We start from the raw sequence: 14,267 nt of genomic DNA on the forward strand, positions 1-14,267 counted from the left end.
AACCAACTATTGTAACTGTATCAAAGTGGGTCCCACCTTCTAAATAGATGAAAAAAAAAAGTTATGAAAATGCAACTTTTCTGCAGCTGACTGGCTTTAATTCATTGAATTATGATTGCGCTGAAACGAACATCCTTCATGTGGTGCAAAGCGAAAGGCTAAACAGGCACTCAAAGAAGTGCAGTTCGCAGGTGTGCGAGTTGTCATAATCTCTTTTGGACTGATTGTAATGTATTCTAAAAATAAACGTGTTCTGTCGATCGGCGTTATTTCTGGATATATCATTTGCCGAGTTTAAAAGAACGCGAGCGCCGTTGACGCGTCCAGACACTTTAAATTTGTGCGTAATGAATGACATCGAGTCAGGAGCGGAATATATACTTAAGTAAAAGCAAAGTTCGTATTCAAAGTAAAAAAAAAAAAAGCTAGAGTATGCTATTAGAGCACTAGAGTAGGCTACTTTTTTTAATGTTCGAAAACAGTATCTCAACTGTCTGTACCTTTTAAATTCTGCTGTTTACATTATACCGCAATGCTACATACTTTCAGTTTTCAAAACATAAATATTGTTGTTATATTTATTGAAAAATCAACGTACAATTTTATAAAGTAGGCCTAATTAAGTATTTATGCTTAAGTTTGTCACTTTCACTTTTACGATATAGTTGATTTGTGTAGATTTGTGTAGGTTGTGTAGGTTTGTGAAAAAGTTCCATTACATTGTTTTAGAATGTTCTTCACACTAAGTAAAAAAAAAAAAAATGGTTCCACACTCTAAAAAAAATGCTGGGTTGAAAATGGACAAACCTAGTGGTTGGGTTAAATGTTTGCCCAAGGTGCTGGGCAGTTTTTTTTTTTTTTTTTTTTTTACCCAGCTGTTTAAAAATGACTATATGGCTGTCTTAAAATGAACCAAAAATAGGTCTGAAATTAAAAATCAGACATAATTACTAGAGGCAACAATAACAATCAAAAGGTGAACATTTATTAATAAGCAAAATGTTTATTGTTTAATTATTATTCATTAAACTTGTTAATAAATGTTCATTTATTAAACATATATTTTAATAAATGTTCATTTATTAAACATATAAATAACTGTTAATTTCCAGGATACTTTTTATACTAAACGAAATTCACTTTAAAGAAAATCTTTCTTCAAAAAATCCCTTAACAAACTTGAAACTAAATGTGCTTATTTAATGGCTAAAATACGTAGGCTACTACAGACTCTCTTTTTGTACAAATTGCAGCACATTCATTTAATTCTGAATTTTGCACATGTAAGTTGAAAGGCATTTGTTTGTGCATAGTAAAACATATCTGTAACATTTATCAAGTTCATAATTGTGCGTGCATTTATTAATTATTATCTTAATGAATAATACGACAAGGAAGAAGCATGTAAATTGCGTTGTTTGTCATAGGCGAGCAGCGTGCTGCATTTAGCTAATGCACGAGACAAAGCCAACACATATGTTGTCACTCCCCACGACTAGTTTAAAATGTTTCCATACCTCCGATTTTCCACCAAACTTGCTCAAAGTTAATTCTCCTGTTTTAATTTTTTCTTTGCTTCTTCAAGCTCCATGTTGCATTTAAGCTACTAAATAGTATGCTACAGCACGCACAGCAGGTGTGATGCGTCACGCGTGCGAGACAGCAAGTGCAAGTGGACGAGACGCTGCCCATGACACGTGACGTGTTTTATCAAGGGCCCGACCCGGCCCGAGGACGGTGGCGTGAAATATCGGCCCGACCCGGCGGGTCGGGTCGGGTCGGGTCCGGGCTCGGGCTCGGGCAGACAGAGAATCTAAGCTCTACATCACTGTGTAAAAACTCCCTTTTGGAACCTTTATTTTTAAGAGTGTATAGTGCATATTTTAAGTATTGCATTGCAATACATATGATAATATTGTTTAAATTGGTTCAAAAGGAGGGAAAAATCCTGTCCAAAAAAATGATTAAGGCATTTGTTAGGCTACTGTAAATAAATTACTGAACAAATTACTACCAAAAAAAAAAAAAAAAAAGAGATTACCTAAAAAATAAAACTATATTATATAGTAAATAAAACTATATATATATATATATATATATATATACAGCTATGGAAAAAATTAAGAGACCACTTAACATTGATTTCTGAACTTGGAGTGGTCTCTTAATTTTTTCCATAGCTGTATATATATTAGCTATATAAAAATATAAAAATGTTAATAACAGATGTCAAATAAAAAGGTAAGGAGTAATAATATTTGTTTTATTAGGAGGGGTGTGGAGCAGGGGGCCTCCAACATAAAGTTTGCCTAGGGCCTCCAAATGTCTAGAACCGGCCCTGGCGAGTACCATTTATGAAAATTTATGAATTTTTTTAATATGTCTGAGGAAAAAACTAAAATATTCCCATGGACATCCTCATGATCCTCTCTCAGATCCCTCTATCGTCACACTTCAGTCTGTGATCCTTAAAGGGACAAAACTCTCATCCTCACGTCACTCCAAACTCACACTTGAAGATCTCGTCCTCCGTCATCACAGCTCTCAAACCTCATTCACGCTTGTGTTCATTCAGACGCTCACACCAGGTTTGATGCCAGTGATGTCAAATCTCATCGCTTCTCACATGTCGAGATCAAGGAAATCTCAGAGTGCAAAACTCTTAAAGACAATTTTTATGCTAATTTCATGCTGCTTGACAATATAAATCCACTTTTGTTGTAAAATAGAGAACAGTTCAGACTGTTACTGTAACAAACCAGAGAGAGTCATACAGCTTCAGAACGACAGTGAGTATCATATCTTCAATCTAAGTCACAATATCTCTGTCACTTTATACTCATATAATATATGTCCTATAACTACCATTTAACTGCTTGATCAACTCATCAGATTGGTTTTGTAAATCTACTGTAGGCACACATGCACAAACACAGATCTAAACCATCTGAGAGGATCATGACAGACAATGCCATAAACACTGAACAAACCTCCCTCATTTTCCAAAACAGCTCCAGGGAACGTCTCATCCATTCCTGCAAGGTCCCGCCCCTCCGAGTGTCATCATCACACGCCGTCACCCCACATGACCCTCTCCACGGCTCCTCAGGACCGGCTCTGAGCCGCAGGGAAACATGTCTGCACACCCGAGATCATCACAACTGAATTCATTATTGGCAGGAGCACTGCTTTCCTCAGTCAAGATGCTGCCTGACTTTTAACACCATTCTCCATTATCTCCACCATTATTATTTCTTTCTTTCTTTCTCATCAGTCTGGATATGCAGAATTGATCCTGCAGCTGCGAGATGAATCGTCCACATGCATGTTAGCAGATCAGATGACACTGAGTTTACTGTGAACAAACAAGAACATCTTAAATGGGCACAAAGTTTGATCTGACCATCTCGAATCTTGAGCTTATCAATGAACAGATCTCAGCTTTGTCTCTTAAAAACAGAATCTTGATCCTGCATCTCTTTCCAACTTTTTGCTTATTTCAAACCTTCCTTTTATTTCAAAGATCATGGAGAAAGTTGTACTCTCTCAATTACAATCTTTCTTGTCAGATAATTCTACCAATGAAGTTTTTCAATCAGGTTTTAAAGCTTTACACAGCACTGAATCTGCTCATCTAAGAGTCTCAAATGCATCTTTCTCACGACTGATTCAGGGAAATCTATGGCTCTAGTCCTTTTAGATCTCTTCATTTGATTTGTTTGACCGCAACACACTCCTGTCGTGCCTGGAGACTTTTGTGGGATCTTCATGGTACTGTATTACAGTGGTTTCACTCTTATTTGTCAAATAGATGGTTTACTGTTCGTCTGGGGCATCACTCATCTTCCAACATTACTCTTGGTTGTGGTGTTCTGCAGGGATCAATCCTGGGACCGGTGTTGTTTTCCCTGTATATGCTCCCCAAATCTATCTCTAATATAATCTCTCTTCAGCTGCTGTTAGATTATTCCCTTCTCGAACCCTAAGATCCTGTAACCTTGACCTACTCACTGTCTCCAAAGTTAAACTTTATAATCATGGTGATCTCATTTTCGCTCCCGCTGGAATGAAAGTGTGGAATAGCCTTCCTCTTTACATTAGGCACGCCCCATCTGCTTTTAAATCCTATCTTAAGATATATTTATTCTCCTTGACATTTAACATTCATTAAGCATGTTATTTTGTGTCTCTGTTGTATATTGTTGATTGCCTGATTGTTTATTTTGTTTCTCTATCTTGTTTCCTTCTTAATTCATTGTGATTCTTTTATTCATTGAAAAAGAACTTTGGTCAACCTTGGTTGATTGATTGATTGATTGATTGATTGATTGATTGATTGATTGATTGATTGATTGATTGATTGATTGATTGATTGATTGATTGATTGATTTTCTTCATCAGCTGCCAGTGAACAGCGTCTCCTTTGCCAAACAAGAGTTTGGTTCACGTTGTTCATGTTGACGCTGTTTTCTGCTGCCGAAGCAAATCCACTTTGATGCACTTCAAAGGACTAGAGCTGAAACTGATTTACTGTTTGTGTCACTGTATCATGTGCTGAGGAAGATCTGGAGCTGAAATTCAGCACTGTAAACGGTCGACCAATCACAACAGACTGGGCCATCTGACCAATCAGAGCAGAGCAGCTCTCAGAAAGGAGGAGTTTAGAGGGACTGAAGCTTCGAACGAACTGTGTTCAGACTTTAAGAAAAGAGCTGATGCTGCAGTGGATATTATGAGAATATTTAAGTGTTTTTGATCTTGGATGCATGTAAACCTGTTGAAGGAGACTCCAAAACAACATTAGAAACCTTAAATTAAAAAGCGTCAATTCAGAATTGAGACTGAGTTTAGACTAGTCATCTTTCAACATGGCTTTACGATTTTTGTTTGTTAGCAGCTGACTATTTCTGACATATACTGTTTTACTTACAATATTTAGGTCTCCATGAAATCAGAATTCACGTTTAGAAGATATATGTGTTGAAAATGTACAGTCTCTCTCTACCACAAATACGGACCAACCATTTTGATGACATCATTCTGCATTTCTGCTTCTCATCAGATTTTCTGTCTAATTAAATGTTCTCTGAAGTATCCAAATACTGCTTTGCCAGAGGTTATGACTTAAAATATATATATTAGCAATTTTAACAAAAGCAAAAGAGCTTTTTGATATGTCCCACCCTGAAAAACTGATCGTCAAGCCAAATGACAGAATTTTCCGTCAATCCATGTTTTGACTGTTATACTGTAGGGGGCGCTATTACACATCTTCTGACAGAGTACAGAATCTCTGGATCAAAACACAGAGAAGAAGAAGCAGAAACAAGCGATAGAAGCATTGCTGACACATAAATAACACGATCATCAAACATTAAATCAAAACTGTCTAAAGTTACTGAATGAGATGTTGAACCATGAAGAGGAAACGACTGAAGCTTTGATGGACTCGATCTACTCCATCTGTGTTCTGATCAGCGCTCTGAATCTGACGAAGTCTGACTAAAATGTGATTTTCTCAGCTTTTTGTTCAAAATGTTGCTTATTTTATGAAACTTTTTGTTAAAGTGTTGATAAAAAATAATGCATGAAGCTAGAATAAAATGTTTTTGTTTTGGTTAAAGCAGAGGCTCTGTTCTTCTTTCGTTTGATATACTGTTGCATGTTCAGATATTCATACAACATAATATTCTGGAGGTCATGAAAGTTTGGAGAAAATGATCAAATATGCTGGCGTTAGCTGGCAACTTAAAAAAAACAAAAACATGGAAAGAGGGAAAGAGTTAAGTATTGAAATTTAATGCCTACACTAGTTTATCCCACACTGATTTTGCTACAGAGAACTATTACACTGTTATTTTAGCAACCACTTCAACAACGCCCTAGCAACCTCTTAGAACACCTTAGCAACACTCTGGCAACCGCCCAGAACAGCCTTTCTCTAATCATCTAATGTTTTATATGTCAACATCACAATCCCCATGCTCTTTGTTGACTCCCAAAAGAAAAACATTCATTCATTTGGTTTTGTGTTAATGCAAGAATGAAACATTCATCTGGAGCTGAAGAACAGTCAGTCAGATCCACGATAAAACATCAGATGAATGAATGAATGAGGCATTCATATAGCGCTTTGACACAACTCATGGATCGTCTGTGTACATTCACTGGAGAAGGTTGACATAGGTGCTGGATGAAGAATAAAGAGCGACACACCTTACCCCTGCGCTGAAACACTCCAGTTTCACACAATAATCACAGCAGAGACACACAATGGACACAAAAGCTCCGCTCACAAAAGCCTCTCGCTGAGGCCTGTGCTTTTCAATAAACAGTTATTTGGGGCATCTGGCACCGGGTATGACCGCTGCGGGTCGAGCTGAACACACGACACTGGCAATGATCAGAGACAGCTAACATTTGAGCTTACGTTAATCTCTCTGAAACTGTGTTTCTCTCCAGATGAATGCAGAAGCATGTAGAGTCAAGTATGAAGCACCATTACATTATTATGAATCTATCTGTCTATCGCCTCTTTCTTACTGTCATTCAGATCTTCCTTCATTCAATCATCAACCGATGGATATTCACCAATTCCCAACCTGCATTTCTTCCCATAATGCATTTCTCTCTGACATATGCCGTTTTTTTGAGACTTTAAACTCCAAACTGAACTAAAGTCTAAAAACCCTGAATGAATCTGTGCACAAACCCTTTAAAATCCTGAAGGAATGCTAATGGAATCCAACTGGATAAACAGAAAATGAACTGGGATAAATAAAACAGGGATTTTGTTCATTTAATAAGATCTTATTTGATTTTTACTGACCATTCCTGCATCTGGAGTGATTCTGAATAATGACAGAAATCCCACTGGATTTTCTGACAAATCTCAACTTTACTTCAACAAGTCAACACAAAACAACTGAATCATTTCAGTGCAATTATAACCTTATAAACTATTATTAAATTATATCACACCTGAACTAATGATTCAGCGAGATGAAGAGAGATTCAGATCTTATTTGGATCCTTACAGGATTCTGGATTGATCCCATCAGGACTCATTCCTACTGAGTAACAATTCCATTAACATTCCTGATTCATGTCAACAGGTGAACAGAATGACTAAAGCATTCTTCATACAGCAGACAGACACCTGCGCGTGCACGCGCACCATGTATTCCCAAATAACGCAGTGGCATGACGTCACGCACCTCTATCCATCGCTGCGCCTCGCGGACAGCAGGTTCTGGCGCCGGTTCGGTGTGATGATGATGATGATGATGATGAGGCTGCAGAGGAAGATGTCGTCCTGCATCCGATCCTCGACTCGCCATTTAGAGCCTGTGCCTCAGTAAACCCCACCTCACGCGCGCGGAGTGACGGACAGACACGCGACTCGCCAGGTAAAGTTATTTCAGGACTCTGCGCGCGCGCGCGTGTGTGTGTGTGTGTGTGTGTCGTGACGCAGGGCTGCTGCCGCACTCGCGCATGAGAGGAGAGACGCGGTGCGCCTCACACAGCCAATCAGAACGCAGCTTCGCGTTCCAGCCCGGCCCACCGGCCCAAACAGCCAATCAGAGTCGAGCATTGCTTCCCAGCGCCGCCCTGCTCCAGAGCCTCATTTCATAAGAACTTTCTTAAATAAGTAATAAATACATATGAATATCAGATACATTCAAATATTCATACACAGCTGCACTGCTTACAAGATCAAACATTTATTTAGATTATTACATTACATTTTTTTCTGTTTATTATTATTTTATTAAATTCAATATTTTAAGTAAACAAACTGATCTTGTTTATTGTGTTACTGGTGATTTTCTTTGTAAACACTAACAGGTGCTCATGTGCTTCTGAGATACAATAAAGATAACTTTATAGTCAAAAGAAATCAGTGAAATCAGTGAAATCAGTGGCTGATGTCATTCTTGTGTTTGATACCGCACTGCCATCTAGTGGACATGACGAGCTACTATTAGAATGGGCGGGGCTTTAATCTGCACTTTGTGTCTAATTAGTCAGGTATGATTAGTTTACTTTTTTATTAGTTTACATAAAACGTTCTCTGGTTGTGTATTTAATCATCACTATTTCTTAATGTAATTTGTCATTTGTTGCAGTTATTAAGGATCACATGATTGTGCTGAAGTGACTGTGTCACGTGTTACTTTTCTAAGCGCTGGTCAGTACAGACCAATCATGGTCATTTGTGTTACTTAATGAGGATTATTGAAAAATCAGTTCTATAGAGATTGCTGAGGCAGATTTATTTTGTGTTAAAGGGTTAGTTCACCCAAAAATGAAAATTCTGTCATTAATTACTCACCCTCATGCCGTTCCACACCCGTAAGACCTTCATTCATCTTCGGAACACAATTTAAGTTATTTTTGATGAAATCCGATGGCTCAGTGAGGCCTGAATAGCCAGCAATGACATTTCCTCTCTCAAGATCCATTAATGTACTAAAAACATATTTAAATCAGTTCATGTGAGTACAGTGGTTCAATATTAATATTATAAAGCCACGAGAATATTTTTGGTGCGCCAAAAAAACAAAATAACGACTTATATAGTGATGGCCGATTTCAAAACACTGCTTCAGGAAGATTCGGAGCGTTATGAATCTTTTGTGTCGAATTAGTGATTCGGATCGCGTGTCAAACTGCTGAAATCACATGACTTTGGCGCTCCGAACCGCTGATTCGATACAAAAGATTCATAACGCTCTGAAGCTTCCTGAAGCAGTGTTTTGAAATCGGCCATCACTAAATAAGTCGTTATTTTGGTTTTTTTTGGTGCACCAAAAATATTCTCGTGGCTTTATAATATTAATATTGAACCACTGTACTCACATGAACTGATTTAAATATGTTTTTAGTACATTAATGGATCTTGAGAGAGGAAATGTCATTGCTGGCTATGCAGGCCTCACTGAGCCATCGGATTTCATCAAAAATATCTTAATTTGTGTTCTGAAGATGAACGAAGGTCTTACTGGTGTGGAACGACACAAGGGTGAGTAATTAATGACAGAATTTTCATTTTTGGGTGAACTAACCCTTTAAGCGCCATTGCTTGCAAGTAATAAACTGAAAAGATTAAACGTTTGTTGTCAAAAATGTCTAAGAAAATTATTCCTGGAGGAGCTGATAACTTTCTTACTGAAAAAAGTTCAACACTGCATTTAACAATCCTTCAGTCAGATGTCACAAATATGATCAAACTCTGTGAGGGACCTCACATTTAAGTCACAGGTATTTTATAAACAACCAATCAAAGACCCAGTCCGTTTATACCATAAGGATAGGAAAACTTACATCCCACTCAAACTTATGTTTTGGTCTAATAAGAAAAGGTCAAATGGAGTTATATCATACCATTATGTCATAGACTGGATAAATGTCAAAAATAGAAGAAAATAGATATAGGGGTTGTTTTGACACTCTTTAGGGAATTTTGCAGATCTTACATGATCAAATGTCTGAAGAAATGATAAAAGACATATTTTGATATAAAGGTACAAGATCAAATGAGCAACTGATTCTGAAAACATCATTGCTTCTGCAGTACTCGTCCAATATCTGACCACAAACGTGTCCACATGACCTGTCACACTGGAACATTTGAAGAACTGTTGAATGTAACAAGCATACATACTCTTAAAAATAAATGAAGAATAAACATAAAGGGTACAATAAAGAGTAAATACTTGGAAATATGATGAGGATTAATATATGGAGTAGGAGTCCATGAATATCTCAAATCAAATGTAATATTGATAAATCATAAGCCATAACTGATTAACATGAAATATGAATAAAATGAATGAATATGAACATTTACCATTTTGGATCCACCAGAGTTGAATTACTGAAATAAATGAACTTTTCCACGACTTTCTCATTTATTGAGATGCACCTGTATATTGTTTATGGCTTTCTCCAAGAGTTCCTCAAAAGAAAGGTTTAGATTGATAAATAATGAGTATTTTGGGTGAACTATCCCTTTAACTTAATCTTGCCCTGACCGCTCATCTGCTCCTGTCAGGTCACTGATGGTCACTGATGGTCACTGATGTCTCTGCTGGTGTTCTCCGTGCCTCTGCTCCCGGTTGTGGCCGTGATGACGGCTCATTTCCGCTCACCGCTGTCGGCCCTGTGCCGTCAGGTGTTTTCTGGCATACTGAAATAAGGTCTGTGGTTAACACAAGTTCAAGATATTTTCATGTTTTAATCTGTCAAACAGGAAAACTCCACTTATCCACTCACCGTAATTATTATATGCTTGATTAATTTTGTCTTCTGATATGAGAATGAAATGAATAAAAATCTACTCTACCCTTTTGTCAAGAAATTATAGCTACAATGAATAATTTAAGTGGAATTTTATAGAGATAAATGGGAACATTTAAAATAAAAAGTACGTCAGATCTCCATATCTTATGATAAATGATTAGGTGGAGGAAAAAGACTTCTAAAAAGACCCAGCAGCTTGAAAATGATTTTTAATGTTCATATACTAATTATTATTGTTATAATTAGCTAAAGCTGATAGTATTTCTTTGTTATTGAAAGAAAGTCTAAAATATAGCTTAAGTAAGTGATCTGTCATGTCCTCTATCAGTATATAATGGACACTGGTCGTTTATTCTTGACCTTTTGACTTTTTTCAAAATACGACTTTATTCTAAACACTTTATTTCTACATTGTTTCTGAAATGTAATGTTTTGTCTTGAAACAATGACTTTATACTCAAAATTTAATGAGTTTATTATCAACATTGTATTTCGACGTTTTAGTTTAAACTTGCATTATAATGACTAATCTCAAGAAAAAACAGGTTAACTGATATTTCCAAAAACTCAAAAATCAAAACGGGTCATATTGACCCACAACAGCACATGAGGGTTCAGCAGGAGAATCTCTGATTCTGCTTATGTATCTTCAATAAAGTGAACTTTTCACACAAAAATAGTTGCTCTTTACTGTATATTTATCATTTTATTTACATGCAAATGTAAATGTGATGAAAGAGAAGATTATAATTTCTAAACTAAATGCATTAGATTCTCTAGGCCAGAGCAAGTGAAGGAACAAAATGCTGTTAACTGGTAAAAATGTTTATTTGACAAAAATAAACGAATATATTCTGTGCAAAAATTGTAAAAAAGATGAGATAATGAAAAAAAAAAATTAACATGCGAATTTGATTGTAGACTTACTTTATATCATATTATATAATTTATGTGCTATACTTGACGATCACATTTATGATTAATTTAATCATTATGGATGAGTTTAATCCAAACATTATTATATTTGTAGGCCTGATACTGAAGATTTCTGCTGACAGACTCATCTGAGCTTCTTCCTCCTGTTCCTCCTTTAAATAACACAAAACCATCATCTGACTGAATATTAAAGCAACATTAATCATTCAATATCACATGTTTCTGATACTCATGCTAACACACATGCTGCTTTATTTAACTGTAAATCTGAGTCTCTTCCACCTGTATGAAACACATTTACACATTAATCACACATTTATTTCTCCTCATAGACGCAGTAGAGACTCTTCTGTGGATCATCTGATGGTCACTGATCCTCTCATTATCATTTCACAGATTTAAACTGATGTAAACGATCCATCAGGGACGTTTGGTGATTAAAATACTCTGTAAGGAGGAACAGAAGAGAAAACAATCAGTGTTCAGTGGAACAAACTGCTAATTACTTATAATTAATGTTTTTTTTTGAGTAAAAAGAAGTTACATTAAATTCCCGTAATCAGATTAATTACGGACTTTACATTATCTTGCAGAGATATTTCTCAAACAATATTTGAGTTTTAAATACATTTAAAACATGAATGACTTTTCAAACTGAAATGATTCACTTCTACTGACACAGTTAATAAAGCAGGTCAACACAAACCTTTTATTGCATTAAAGCTTAATGATAATTTTCTTTCATGAACATCTGAAAGGTTTGTTCACATATCAGAGGTGATTTAAGATCTTTAATATCACAGTGATGTTTCCTCACCTCAGGTCACAGTTTGAGTGTCGTATCACGTCACTGAGCAGCTGATTTGAGTCTCCTATCATATTCTCTCTCAGATCAAGCTCTTTTAAAAACTGCAGTGCTTTTGAGTTCGTCAAAGACTGAGTTAAAGAAGAAACATCTGTAATGCCACAGTTCAGTAGACTAGAAAGATACAAACAGAGGAAGAGAGATTATCTTACAAACAAATCATTAAGGTGAAGAATTTTACACAAATATAATGTGAACTCAGACTCTTCATGAAATATTGAGTATAAAGTGTTTTAGTTTAAACTGTTGAAGTGATTTTCAGCATTTTGATTCTTGTATGTGAATGTTACTGACCTCAGTTTCTCCAGTTTACAGTGTGAATCCTTCAGTACGTCACATAGGTGCTTCACTCCTGAGTCTCCTAGTTTATTCCAGTTCAGGTTCAGCTCTCTCAGGTGTGATGGGTTTGATTTCAGAGCTAAAGTCAGGATGACACACTGTTTCTCTGTAATTCTGCAACTAAACAGACTGAAGACAGAAATAACAATAGTTCACATCTATGATGATCATCTTATTGAAGAGCTACAGCAGCATTTAGTTTCCAATAATCTGTTCTGAAACCCAGTCCACCAGTTCTGTTTGCTGGAAGATACTGTTTCTTCTCTTTCATGTTTTAACTATTAGATGTGTCCCTTCTTTATTCTGTTGTGAAATCAGATTCCAGCATGTACACAATCAGTAAACTGTGTCAAATGCTTAAAATGAAACAATTCATGTACTAGTAAAAAAAAAAAACCCAAAAAACACAGTGTGACCAATAGGGTGCAGCGCTATAAATGATGTGACTTGAGTCCAGTTGTCTTAAACTAAACAGTGAACTTTAATCACACTGTAACTGCTGTACAGTATAATGATACTAACTGTAGTTTTTCCAGCTTGAATTGTGGGTTCATCAGTAGATCACTGAGGTTTTTCACTCCTGAGTCTCCTAGTTCATTCCTGCTCAGGTCCAGCTCTCTCAGGTGTGATGGGTTTGATTTCAGAGCTGAAGTCAGGTTGAGACACTGTTCCTCTGTAATACTGCAAACACACAGACTGAAGACGGAAAGAGAAAATGCCTCAAATCCATGTTCAGTTCATATGTGAGTTAAATGAATCATTAATAAATACCATACAGTCACTAATACTCCAGCAAAATCATGGAAACTTCGTGATATGAACAAATCAAGACAAGAGCATTTGAGGACACTAGTTACAATCCAGGTCTGGATCCATCCTCACTCCACAAATAAGTGAATTTATCACTGTAGATTAATATATAGGATCAATATAGAAACAATAGAAAAGTTAATATTTAAATGGACAGATTTCATATTTTCAACATAAGAAAAACTTATACGTGATTCAATTTATTTTAAGTCATTTAAAGTGTAGTTTACAAACATCTAAATACACATTTTGCTCAATAAATTAATATTTAGTGAAAAGTAGCATTAGTCCAGTATAACTGTAACTCTGTTAGAATAATCTACTGTCATTTGTTACGCTGTTTTTAGTCTGTTCAAGGGATGTGCATCTCCATAACTGAGGCCGATGCCATACTCATCTCGCTGCATAGCCAACGATATGATACATTAAAGATACATATGAAGCCACTATTGATGCAATGCGATACGATTCACCCCATTATGCCGTGCTGCAATACGATTTAGATTCGATTCAACACAATGCACTTCAATGCAATACGATGCAATGAAAAAAATATGATGCTATGCAATTCAAAATGTAGGGCCCAACTTAATTTATTAATTTGTTTACAGTAATAGGGCCCTGTGTTTTTTTCTATGCTGTGTATTTGAATTTTTTCTGGTAATCAAATGAAGGCATAAAACGTTCATTTATTTTTAAACAAATGAAACTTAAATAAACCCTTTCATTTTTTAGCAAAGAAAGTGCTGCACAATTTTAATTTTACTGTTAAAATTAAAACATGGATAATATGTTTATTACAATAATTATGGTATTAATATTAATAGTAGTAATATTAGATTAAGACATACATTATACTGTACAATATTAATATTCACAAGTTTACACGTACATGAAATCAAAATAAAGTAATTTCCGTAACATGAAAAGGTATTTGCAAAAAATCGAGCTTGACCGTTCGACCGGTCGCTTAATGCTCAACGGCATCGGACGGGTAGGTCCCGCCAGCAGT

At 36.0% G+C, this 14,267-nt stretch overlaps 2 protein-coding genes across 7 annotated transcripts in view; both read right to left on the reverse strand.

Annotated features, from left to right (window-relative positions):
• limch1b (LIM and calponin homology domains 1b) overlaps positions 1-7,485 on the reverse strand; it is an 80,000-nt gene extending 72,515 nt beyond the window's left edge. The window contains exon 1 of one of the 6 annotated variants that reach the window (XM_048176601.1): positions 7,218-7,481. In XM_048176601.1, coding sequence (XP_048032558.1) covers positions 7,218-7,340 — 123 coding nt within the window. In that variant the 5' untranslated portion in view covers positions 7,341-7,481. Of the gene's footprint in view, positions 1-7,217 lie in introns of all 6 variants that reach the window. The other 5 variants (XM_048176602.1, XM_048176607.1, XM_048176605.1 and 2 more) reach the window with 5 other exon arrangements.
• A 3,937-nt stretch (positions 7,486-11,422) lies between these two features.
• Positions 11,423-14,267, reverse strand: part of LOC125258704 (protein NLRC5-like) — a 239,929-nt gene continuing 237,084 nt past the window's right edge. Inside the window, exons 25-28 of the mRNA XM_048175689.1 lie at positions 12,968-13,141; positions 12,401-12,574; positions 12,059-12,220; positions 11,423-11,688 (exon numbers count right to left, since the gene is read on the reverse strand). Of these exons, the coding sequence (XP_048031646.1) occupies positions 11,679-11,688; positions 12,059-12,220; positions 12,401-12,574; positions 12,968-13,141 (520 nt within the window). The 3' untranslated portion in view covers positions 11,423-11,678. The remainder of the gene's footprint in view (positions 11,689-12,058; positions 12,221-12,400; positions 12,575-12,967; positions 13,142-14,267) is intronic.

The sequence above is a fragment of the Megalobrama amblycephala genome, linkage group LG23, assembly GCF_018812025.1.
Source record: "Megalobrama amblycephala isolate DHTTF-2021 linkage group LG23, ASM1881202v1, whole genome shotgun sequence".
Lineage (NCBI taxonomy): Eukaryota > Metazoa > Chordata > Actinopteri > Cypriniformes > Xenocyprididae > Megalobrama > Megalobrama amblycephala.